Genomic DNA, 12,427 nt, shown 5'->3' with positions numbered 1-12,427 from the left:
CATCTCATTTTCCGTAGCGCTTCTTCCTCATTAGGGTGGCGGGGGTTGCTGGAGCCTATCTTAGCTGTCTTCGGGCACGAGGCGGGGGACACCCTGAATTGGTTGCCAGCCAATCGCAGGGCACACAAAGACATACAACAGTCACTCTCACACTCACACATAGGGACAATTTGGAGTGGTCAATCTGCCTGCCATGCATGTTTTTGGAGTGTGGGAGGAAACCGGAGGACCCGGAGAAAACCCACGCGGGTCCGGGGAGAACATGCAAACTCCCACATCATTTATAATAATAAAAAAATAAACCCCTCTGCATCCCGCCAATCACCTTTCCCAGCGACTCAGGCATTTGCGACCGATCCATGCGCCTTCAATCCAGCAGGCATTTAAAGAGCTTCTTCCCCCCTTGCCATTAACTCTCTAAACAGTAACCCAGTAACCTGGGGGGAATTGCTGGAAAAGGTAGTGGGCAGGATGCAAAGGGTCCAGTCGGATTTTCCACGCTTTTGTCTTGATTCTTGCAGTGTGCAAGTCATCGAGAGTGGCTAGGGCGGTGTCAATGATTTTTTTCCACCGTTCGAACTGCACGTTGAAGTCAGATTTTGTCCATTTTTGTGGCGGGAGTGCATCGGGATCTGCTTTTAGCCTATTCCTCTTTGCAAGCATAATTGACAAGCCTGACAGCGAGAATTATGACCGTAATCCCGACGGACCATGATGTGGTTCGTAACACGGCAAGCCAAAAGGAAGAGAATACAGTGATACCTTGGTTTACGAACTTAATTGGTTCCCAGACAGAGTAAGGCGAAAAGTGTGTATCCCAAAAATTAATTTCCCATAGGAAACCATTAAAATGAGAATAATCCGTTCCCAGTTCCCCATAAAACATCATTTTCTACTTTCTAATTTTCCAAGCCTTAAAACGACACACAATATACCTTATTTTATGTATAATAAATGTGCTATGCTATTGTAATTAAAGAAATAAACTGTACTATATAATAAAGTCATTTTATTATACCTTTGTGATGGTTGTTGATGGCTTGATGGAATGGAGTGGCCGCTTTCATCAGCATTAAAGACTTGATGAGGAACGTAGCCTTCTTCTTCTGCCATCTTGAGGAATGATTCCTTGTAAGCTTTGGCAGCTTTATCGTCAGAACTGGCTGCCTCACCATGACAAATGACACTATGAATCCCTGTACGGCGCTTAAAGTTCTCGAACCATCCGTGGCTAGCCTTGAAATCATCAATGGATGACGAACTTCCAGGTTCCCTCTTGACGATATCGCAGTGAAGTTGCCGTGCTTTCTCTGTGATAATTTGACCTAGTTCCTCGTCAAGTGTATTCTGTTTAGCTGTGTTGATAGCTTTTTGCATCAAGTGTACAGATGGCTTGTGCGGGTTATTTGTGGAGCCTGATTGATGGGATATTTTAACCTTGCAGTCTACACTCTGCCTTTGAACTATCAAAGTTGAAATGAATCCAAGTTTCAATGTCTTCTATCCATTTTCTCACTCTCTCTCTGTCGTCTGCCTATCTATTTATTATTTACAGCTCTGTTTCTCTAAGCCCCGCCTCCCTCACTGCTGCATTCTTGACCAATCACGTGCGGCTTAATCCGAAGACTGGGGGCGGGGAATAGAGGACCAAAACACGTGGGCTGCCATTTCCTTGTTAGGCGAACGGGCTCGTTCGCGACCGACACATCACTCATTGTGGCGAAAAATAGTTTGTATGCCAAGATTAAATTCTCGTGAATTTAACGTTCGTAAGCCGAAAAGTTCGTTAGCCAAGGCGTATACGAACGCCTTGGCTGAGGTATCACTGTATTATTGTTCTGCCCAGATTGGGCAAAAATGATTGTTTGGCTTTGAAAGAATGTTTGCTGAATACTTGTTTTTTTTTTTAACATCTCAGGTCCCGATGTCGCCGTTGATGTTGTGGATGTGACTAAACAGACTGATTGCAAGATGAAGCTTAAAGAGTTTGTGGATTATTATTACAGCACAAACAGAAAGAAAGTCTTAAATGTCACCAATCTGGAGTTCTCTGACTCAAGGTACACCCTGATTGGACAACATCAAAAATCCTATACCATTTGGACATTTTCACAAAGTGTTCATTTTTTCTCTTGAACAGGATGAATAGTATTGTGGAGAGTCCAGAAATTGTGCAGAGGTTGTCTTGGGTTGAAAACTACTGGCCCGACGATGCTCTGCTTGGCAAGCCCAAAGTCACCAAATACTGTCTGATCTGCGTGAAAGACAGCTACACCGACTTCCATATTGAGTGTGGCGGGGCCTCCGTCTGGTATCATGTATTAAAGGTAGCGCTGCCTCCAAAACAAATCAGCAGATTTCATAAAAATAATCAATTAATCAATTGAAAGTCTTTTTTTCCCCCCATTTAATTGATGTGATGGCATGCGAGCTCTCACGACGATGTGAGAGTAGCCTGTCAAAACAATGTGGCAGAAGCACTCAAATCCGTGTTAACAAGCTCAAAGGCACATTTTTCATTTCAAGGACAACCGACACCAGCGGACAAGTTGCGTCCATAATTTGTCAAATCACTTCTACTAAGCGCATTTGACAAAGATTCCGCCGCATATAGCAATGTTTTACCTTTTATGACTTGCGCTGCATATTCAGGAAGTCTCGAGTTGATGACGACGCCCGTGACGTTCCCGAGAGAACGCCCCTGACCGAGAAAGTGACACACAATGCATTTTGGGTACTTTTTTTGGTCTGAAAACACAGTGTTGATGGCCAAATTAGAAGGAAAACGACATAAATAACGGCATGGCTAATCGTAACACGTATAAAGAAGGTGTAAGTTGACACAAATTCCCAGCGGACCAATCAGCCCATTTCCAACGGAGCTTGTGCGCCATCTTGTGCATTTTCTGGGCGCTACATTGGAGTCCAGACGACTCGAATTGATACGGAAGGACTTCTTTAATCCATTGCAAACATGTATGCTTTCCTCTTCAGAACTATTTGAATCACATTCATAACTGGATGAGGAACAATAAATTATCTTTTTCTGAATCTGAACTCTCTGAAGCCATTGTTTTGATTCTGGAGCAAGGCACTTTGTGGAGGAGTATCCAGGCGTGATGTCACAAATAAGGGGGCGGGACTTTCTGAATCTCCCCAGTTCCGAGCTCATTTGTGGCAGTTTTGGGACAATTGAAGTCATTTTTATTGGTCTTTTGCATTTGACTAAAAATACTCACCGGTTGCAAGGTGGTGGGAGGGAGGGAGTGAGCAGCAGGTTGTATTTGACAAATTGTATTAAAATAAAGTCAGCAGGAACAAAATCTAAAACAACAAAGTCATCCGAATAGAAAAGTACAAAGTATCAAAGAAAACCATGATTAAAAATTTGCCAAGATGAAACAAACCTGACAAGGTGACGCAAACACATACAATCACCCGAGACGGAATGGTCGTGCCGGGAGTCCTTTTAACTGCCACTGATTGGAACGACCAACACCTGTGCAGCTGCAGGCGGGGCCAACAGCGACACCCGTTGTTCGCCAACCAGATCGTGACAAAAATATCAGCCTGTGTGTTTTGGATATTTTAGATGCTATCAAACGTTTTTCTGATGTCAGTTAGGAAACAATAAAAATGGTGTCGGTTGTCCTTGAAAACAAAAAAAGACGATTAGAGCAACTATGATTGTCTTGAATTGACAGTGTGCCACTTTTTTTGTGCCACTTTTTTTGCCACTTTAGTTCCACCGTTTGAATTGTGGTTGGAATTGATTTGAATGATTAAGGTGTTGCTCCTTCAAATTTGAAATAATGGAAGTGCAATGGGCTCAATTCTGATTGTAAGAACTTTCTCATATTTTGTAGCTTTGCTTTGGGGAATGTCTTACCAATATCAAATTCAAATTGGTGCCATGTGAAATCCTTTTTTGGGAAATCTGAGTCGATACACAACCCGAATTAACTCATTCACTGCCTTCCCCGAATGTTTTCGAGAATTGAAAATATGATGTGGGGCGCCATTCCCAAATGTGTTTGGGTTTTGATTTTTCTTGTGGAATAATAATAATAATAATACATTTCATTTCTAAGCGGCTTTCAAAACTCTCAAGGTCACTTTACAGTCACAGGATAAGTTTTTCTGTGGGTGAGCAGCGGCAGCCACACGCACCAGCCTTCACTCAACTGGAGAGCAACTCAAATAGAAAAGTAGCTAGCTAGCTAATAGATAGCTAATAGCTAGCCAGCCAGCTAGCTACATAGCTAGCCACCTAGATAGCTCCATAGCCAATAGCTAGCTAGCTAGATAGTTAGCTAATACATTGAATGTCACTAATACGTTACATAGCTAATACATTACATAGCTATTTAGATAATTTCACTGAATGTCAATAACAACAATAATACTAATAATAATAATAATTACATTTGATTTATAAGTGCTAGATAGCTAATAGATAGCTATTAGATCGGTAGCTAGATAGATAGCTAATAGCTAGCTAGATAGCTAATAGATAGATAGATAGCCAACGAGACAGCTGATAGTAAAATGCCGATAAAGCGGTGGTCAGACCTTTGGCCATGTTTTTTTTCTATTCCACGTAGAGGCTGCATTTCCCCTTTTTCTATGTTAGCGCTTTTGTTCCAACGTTACCTGTTGTTCAAGCGCAATGTAACCCAATATGGATGTGTTGTATTTTGTACAGCCGCCCTCATTTCAAGCTCATATAACCCCAGACCAATATCATTTCGGAATTAACTCTTTTTTTCTGATGAAAGAAGAGAGTCTCAGATTTCTAACACTGCATTGAATGTGTATGTAGTCCTAAAACACAATATTCTGTGGGTCCTGCTATTGGAGTGACGATGACAAAAACCCTGGCACTGGAGTGCAAAGCCATTTTTGCACATCGCCTGCCAGTGAATGAGTTAAAATAACCAAATGATTTTTGAAAGAAGACTGTTGCTATCTGAACGTTGTTTACATTCAAATGTCTCAAAACATGTTGTTCTTTGCTGGTGGAAAACAAAATGGCTGTGATGTATCTCCAGGGAGAAAAGATTTTCTTTGTGATCAAGCCCACCTCTGCCAACCTTTCTCTGTACGAGCGCTGGAGGTCGTCATCAAATCACAGTGAAATGTTCTTTGCTGACCAAGTGGACAAATGTTACAAATGTTGTCTGAAGCAAGGACAGACCTTGTTCATTCCATCAGGTAAGAACTGCTAAACGACCTTGATGTCATGCGAGCTGTTATTTAAAAAAAAAAAAAAAATCAACATATTTCCGTGGTCTGTAGAATAGCAGTCACAATATTACACAGATCTTCTTTTCCAATGGCTTGCAAAAATGCCCAATGTGATCGATCACTTTAAGGACAAGTTGTGTCCATAATTTGTAAAATGGCTTCAAATGACTTCTACTGAGCGTATTTTAATAAGATTCCACAGCATATTGATCTTTTAAGCCTCGTGCTGAATATTCCGGAAGTCTTGTTTTTGAGTTGGTGACGAGTCCGTACGTGACGTCACGAAAGGACCGCCCCCTGACCGTAAAAAAGACGCATTGTAGCGTCCTTCCATCACGTCAATGTATTTTGCTGGACATGTTTGGTCTGAGAACCGTGTTGCACCCAAAAGCCACTAGAAGAGGGAGTCCAAGCTCCATATAAGGAATTTATCAGCCTGTGGAAGCGGAGGTGGCCACTGGAGGTCGCCATTTTGTGCCTCTTTTTTTGGGGGGTGAGAGATTTTCCCCCAATGTTGCCTCAAAATGGCACGGAATAAATTCTTTAATCGATTGCAAACATGTATGCTTTCCTCTTCAGAACTATTTGAATCATATTCATAACTGGATGTGTAACAAGAAAGCATATTCTCCGAATCCGAAGCCATTGTTTGCATTCTCCAGCAATGCAAGACGTCTTGGCGTGACATCACGAACTGGGGGCGGGACTTTCTGAAAATGCCCAATTCGCAGCTCAATTTTTTTTTGCAGATTTTGGACACTTTAAGTCATTTTGATTGGTGTTTTTCATTTGAATAAAAATATCATACTGCGTGTTTTGGGTATTTTAGATGCTATAAAATGTTTTTCTGATGTCCTCTTTTACACACTCTCCATTGCTCTGGACAGTTGACCCCAAGTATATAATAATAATAATAATAATAGTAATAATATATTTCATTTACAAGCGTCTTTCAAAACTCTCAAGATCACTTTACAGTAACAGGATAAGTTTTTCTGTGGGTGAGCAGCGGCAGCCACACGCGCGTTCACTTAACCCGGAAATAAATAGATAGCCAGCTAATAGATAGCCAACAGATTTCATTTACAAGCGCCTTTCAAAACTCTCAAGATCACTTTACAGTAACAGGATAAGTTTTTATTTGGGTGAGCAGCGGCAGCCACACGTGCCAGCGTTCGCTCAACCTGGAAGTAAGCTAGCCTGCCAATAGATAGCTATATAGCGAATAGATAGCCTGCTAGATTGCTATATAGTTCATCGATAGCTATCTAGATAGCCAGCCAGCTACATAGCAATTAGATAGCTAGCTAGCTAGCCAATAGATAATAATAATAATAATTCATTTCTAAGTGCCTTTCAAAACTCTCAAGGTGACTTTACAGTCACAGGATCAGTTTTTCTGTGGGTGAGCAGAAAAACCCGGAAGTAACTCAAATGATGATATACTAGGTAGCTAGCTAATAGATAGCCTACAGCTAGCAAGCTCAGCTAATAGATAGACAACAGATAGCTAGCTAGCCACTTAGCTGATACGTTTCGGCGTGTACTTTCGCCTTCATCAGAGTGTCACTGATGTTGTTGTGACGCGCCATTTGGTGACGTTGCTGTAGCGCATTTGTTGTCATATTTGAAACGTATCCATGACATCATATGTCATTGTTTGTCTTTTCCAGGTTGGATCAATGCAATTCTGACCCCCGTTGACTGCTTGGCCTTCTCGGGGCATTTTGTCCACAACCTGAGCGTGGAGATGCAGATGAGGTGTGAACACACAAAAGAAGGCCGCCTTCTTCTTCTTCTTCTTCTTCTTCTTCTTCTTCTTCTTCTCCCTTTTTTGTTGTTGTTCTGCTTTGCATTTTCCTTTGATAAGGTTTTGTCTACACTTGTGCTCGAGCAGTTGTGTGGCTTTTTCCCCTTAGAGCAAATGACATTGAGAAGCGACTGAAGGTGAAAAGCCTCACCCCATTTCCCAACTTTGAGACAGCATGTTGGTACGTGGGACGTCATCTCCTTGAACGATTCAAAGGTGAACGCTTCATTTCATGACACATGTTCTGTATTGGGACAATCCAAATGTACACGTGGAGATAAAAGTTGAAAGGGTAAAGCCAACGCTCATGATACCTCTACCAGTGTCTGAAACTCATGTTAAAACGTTAACGAACACCAGGGCATACAACTCTGAAAAGTTGCCTGCCCAGCCATAAAGTTGCCTGCCCCATTTTTCACAACTTGAAACACACCAAAAAAAAACATTGTTGCAAAGTATTAAAGGACAGCCGACACCTCCGGACAAGTTGCGTCCATAATTTGTCAAATCACTTGAAATGACTTCTACTGAGCGCATTTAATTTCAGCGCATATATCCTATATTTGACATTTTAAGACTCGCGCTGAATATTCATTGAGTTTTGTTTTCGAGTCGATGACGATGCCCTAAGTGACGTCACGGACGGAACGCCCCTGACCGAGAAAGCCACACACAATGCAGTTTGGGTACTTTATTTCGTCTGCAAACACAGTGTTGATCATGAAATTAGTAGGAAAACGACATAAATAACGGGATGGTGAATCGTTGTGTGGCAGCCAACTGCGGTAACACGCATAAAGAAGGTGGAAGTTGACACAAATTCCCAGCGGACAAAGCAACCCGTTTCCAACGGAGCTTGTGTGCCATCTTGTGCATTTTCTGGGCGCTACAGACGGCTCGAATTGATACGGAAGGACTTCTTTCATCGATTGCAAACATGTATGCTTTCCTCTTCAGAGCTATTTGAATCATATTCATAACTGGATGAGGAACAAGAAAGCATCTTTTTCCGAATCTGAATTCTCTGAAGCCATTGTTTGGATTCTGGAGCAAGGCAGTTTGTGAAGGAGTATTCTGACGTGACGTCACGAATAAGGGGGCGGGACTTTCGGAATCTCCTCAGTTTCGAGCTCATTTTGTGGCAGTTTTGGGACACTTGAAGTCATTTTTATTGGTGTTATGCATTTAACTAAAAATATCAGCTTGCGTGTTTTGGCTATTTTTGGTGCTATAAAATGTTTTTATGATGTCTGTTAGGAAGCAAAAAATGGTGTTGGTTGTCCTTTAATGATTGATAATCAGAATATATGACAGAGCAACGCTTTAAAATGTAGCTAGCACAAATGCTCCCTCGCTTAATTGCTGGTAAAAATTTTGCTCCAGTTGGCGTTTGTCCATACACTGTTGGGCATGTTGCACAATGCAATGTTTGCTTTGCGTTGTCTGCTACGAGCCACGTCAACTCTTCTTTCCATCATGCTTTTAATGTATGTTTACGCTTTGTCGCGTCATCAATTTTGTTAGCTTCTTTTGAATCTTTCTTCTGGGGCTATGACGCTCGGGAAAGTCCGGAAGCACCAATGCAGGCTTCTGATTGGCTGCCGAGAATGCAAATTGCCAAACGAACCAAAATTCTGAAATCTCCAAACCGAACAAAGATTTTGAAATCGGAATAAAGCAAACGTTTGATTAGACAACAAATCTTTCGTTTGCCTTTTTTTTTTTTCCTTGAAAGCCACGCGGGCGGAAATGTTTTGTAAGTTGTACGTCCGACGGAAAAGTAGACGTTGTTTCAGACACTGCCTCTACATCCAAATATTTTGATACAAGGACAAAGAATTGGGCCCCAGGGACGATCTTACCTGTACTCTACATAAACAATACAAGAAGCACCCTTTGTTGCTTCCATATTTTGCTTAGTTTCTACTAAATCGTCTGATCCAAGTATTTTTTTCAGTAATGATGAACTCTTTCTCTCCGTTAACGCAGGTTTACATAAAGCAAATAAGCAGCCGGCAGCCTATTTGATCCACGGGGCCAAAATCATCAACGGAGCTTTCAGAGCATGGACAAAAAAGCAGGTCAGAAGACAGAAGTGTTGTTATCTAGCTGGCTATCTATTAGCTAGCTAGCGAGCTTTCTATCTATTTGAGTTACTTCCGGGTTGAGTGAACGCTGGCGCATATGGCTGCCGCTGCTCACCCACAGAAAAACTTATTCGGTGACTGTACAGTGACCTTGACAGTTTTGAAAGGCGCTTACAAATTAAATTTATTATTATTATTATTATTATTATTATTATTATTATTATTATTAGTAGTAGTAGTAGTAGTAGTATTTTTATTGTTATTATGTTTATTAATATAGCCACAAGGGGGCACAAGCCAGTGTCTTATTGTATGTATTCTTCTTCTTCTTCTTCTTCTTCTTCTTCTTCTTCTTCTTCTTCTTCTTCTTGTACATCTTGTCTGTCATCCTTTTTCCTTCCAATCCTTTATTTTTCTAAACATTTGAATGTGTATTTTTGGATTGGATTTGCCTTTATTAGTCTCTATTTATCTATTTGTATTTTTGTTTTCTATTTTTCCTCTGTGAAGGCCCTCTTAGAACATGAAGATGAGCTTCCAGAAAACATGAAACCCTTACAGCTCATCAAAGATCTTGCCAGAGAGATTCGAATCTCAGAGGTACTTCTATTTATTGTCTTTGCTCCAAAGATGACACAAAAGATTCCATTGTGTCAAGTGTCTTTCAGATTTGCACGGATGAGAATTTTCCGTCTTTTTCAGACCAAAATGAGCAGATCAAACCAAATATGTATTCTGGCTTTTTCGCTGTTCATTTCCTGTTTCGGCGTGTGTTGGCGGAAAGCGCCATTTTGATTGGATGATACTGACTTAGATGCCGTTGATGTCGAAACAGGTAAACGCCCCCTTTTGAATAAGCGGACCAGTAAAAAAAAAAAAAAATATCAAATTGATTTGCCCTTGTGAAGAGAACAGCTTCTAATTTGATAGATTCTAATAAAAACAATCCCATCGATGAAACAGTCAAAAGTCAGTGGCACTATGACAAGCCCCATGCTAATGTTAGCATCAATATACTTCTGTGAGAGGCAGCAGAAAGCAAACGTGAAAGCTAATGAGCCGTGTGCAGGCTAGCTAGCAGTAACCTTGCGTATCCACCCGGCAACTTGACTTTTATTACGATAGTTTGGATGGATTTTAAACAATCATGAGGAACAGAAAACCATTCATGCTAATGCTGAAGATTAGCATGTAATGTATTTAAATAATACATTCTCAAATTTTGTTGAAAAGTGGCCGAGCGTGCGTGTGTGTGTGTGTGTGTGTGTGTGTGTGTGTGTGCGTGCATGTGTGCGGCTCTCACTGAAAAACATTTCTAAATATTTTACTTCTGTGGCTCTCTTAGTCAAACAGGTTCCCGACCCCTGCACGAGACAGTCGGAAGAATTATTGGAGTTTTCCTTCCTCACCGATGATTGACAGAGTTGTACATATAGTTATCTAGCTGGCTAGCTATCAAGCTAGCTATTAGCTATCCAGCTAGGTAGCTATCTATTAGCTATCTATCTATCTAGCTAATAGATAGCTAGCTATCTAACTAGTTTTGTGACTGTGATGTGACCTTGAGAGTTTTAAAGAGCGCTTGTAAAGAAATGTATTATTATTATTAGTAGTAGTAGTAGCTATCTCTTAGCTAGCTAGCTTTCTATCCATTTGAGTTACTTCCGGGGCAAGTGAGCGCTGGCGCGTATGGCTGCCGCTGCTCACCCACAGAAAAACTGATCCTGTGACTGTAAAGTGACCGTGAGAGTTTTGAAAGGCACTTATAAAAGAAATGTATTATTATTGTTATTTTAATTATTATTATTATTATTATTATTATTAGTAGTAGTAGTAGTAGTAGTAGTAGTAGTAGTAGTAGTATTGTTGTTGTTATTAATAGTAGTAGTAGTAGTAGTAGCTATCTCTTAGCTAGCTAGCTTTCTATCCATTTGATTTACATCCGGGGTGAGTGAGCGCTGGCGTATGTGGCTGCCGCTGCTCACCCACAAACAAACTGATCCTGTGACTGTAAAGTGACCTTGAGAGTTTTGAAAGGTGATTATAAAAGAAATGTATTATTATTATTTTATTATTATTATTATTATTATTAGTAGTAGTAGTAGTAGTAGTAGTAGTATTTTTATTGTTATTATGTTTATTAATGTAGCCACAAGGGAGCACTAGCCAGTGTCTTTGTCACGTTTTACAAGGTGGTGATGGCGGGTGCGGATCCCAAAAAGCAGGCAGGAGGGAGCAGGAGGTTGTTTGACAAATTGTATTAAATTAAAGGTCAGCAGTAACAAAATGTAAAACATCAAAATGATCTGAATGGAAAAAATACAAAGTAGCAAAAGAAAACCAAGTGTAAAAGTCCGCCAAGGTTAAACAAACACATACACGATGCATGCCGCAAACAAGCAGCAAACAAACAATGAACCGGCCCCGGATGGTCGTGCCGGGTGTCCTTTTAAGTGACAGTAATTATAACGACCAGCACCTGCGAGGCTGCCGGCAGGGCTGACGTCGCTACCCGTTGGTCGCCAATCTGATCGGGACGACCAGCACCTGTGCAGGTGCAGGCGGGGCCGACAGCGCCCCCCGTTGGTCGGCAACCAGATCATGACAGTCTTATTGTGTTGGTCCCAAGCCCGGATAAATACAGAGGGTTGTGTCAGGAAGGGCATCCGACGTAAAAAAAAACTATCATGGTGAAGACAGAAAGAGAAATGGAGTTGGGGTTATCTTAAAAGAGGAGTTTGTTAGAAATGTCTTACAAGTAAAAAGAGTATCAGATAGAATGATGAGTCTTCTACTTTTCCTTTGGGCTTTTCCCTTGACGGGGTCGCCACAGCAAATCAGTGTCCTCCATCTTTAGAGGTTTGATCCGCATGTTTGTTTTGGCCAAGCTTTTACGTCGGATGCCCTTCCTGACACAAGCCTCTGTATTTATCCGGGCTTGGGACTGGCACAAGAAGACATATGCGCCTTTGTGGCTACAGAACAAGCAACTCGCTCAGTAAAAGTCTCCCAAACACAAAATGGTAATCGGCACAGCAACATTCAAAAAAGCAAAAACTAAACTATACTCACCCAAAAGTTTGGATCGAGGGATGATTTTCAATAGATCGCAGCGATCGAGCTGCTCTGCTACTTACGACACCCTGACCCAGAATCAGGTCGTTTGCAGGTCATTTAGCACAGAGTCTTTGATATGCATGCGGTGTAGGTAACAGAAGAGGGTGCACCCATCATCCGGGCGCTAGAAATTGAAGGTGTGATGTTCAATGTTGTTTGTGGGTAT

General features: G+C 41.3%; 1 protein-coding gene across 2 annotated transcripts in view; it reads left to right on the top strand.

Moving 5' to 3' along the window:
- The window catches only part of phf2 (PHD finger protein 2), a 41,662-nt gene that overhangs the window by 5,821 nt on the left and 23,414 nt on the right, over positions 1–12,427 (top strand). For both annotated transcript variants that reach the window (XM_089010622.1, XM_089010623.1), the window contains exons 5-11: positions 1,919–2,060; positions 2,141–2,327; positions 5,052–5,214; positions 6,921–7,008; positions 7,167–7,273; positions 9,047–9,138; positions 9,655–9,744. In XM_089010622.1, coding sequence (XP_088866748.1) covers positions 1,919–2,060; positions 2,141–2,327; positions 5,052–5,214; positions 6,921–7,008; positions 7,167–7,273; positions 9,047–9,138; positions 9,655–9,744 — 869 coding nt within the window. The remainder of the gene's footprint in view (positions 1–1,918; positions 2,061–2,140; positions 2,328–5,051; positions 5,215–6,920; positions 7,009–7,166; positions 7,274–9,046; positions 9,139–9,654; positions 9,745–12,427) is intronic.

Source organism: Hippocampus bargibanti, linkage group LG12 (assembly GCF_051943395.1).
Source record: "Hippocampus bargibanti isolate YZ-2025 linkage group LG12, ASM5194339v1, whole genome shotgun sequence".
In the NCBI taxonomy this organism is placed as follows: domain Eukaryota; kingdom Metazoa; phylum Chordata; class Actinopteri; order Syngnathiformes; family Syngnathidae; genus Hippocampus; species Hippocampus bargibanti.
Note: the sequence above shows the minus strand (reverse complement) of the source record. Positions and strands in the feature narration are given on the sequence as shown.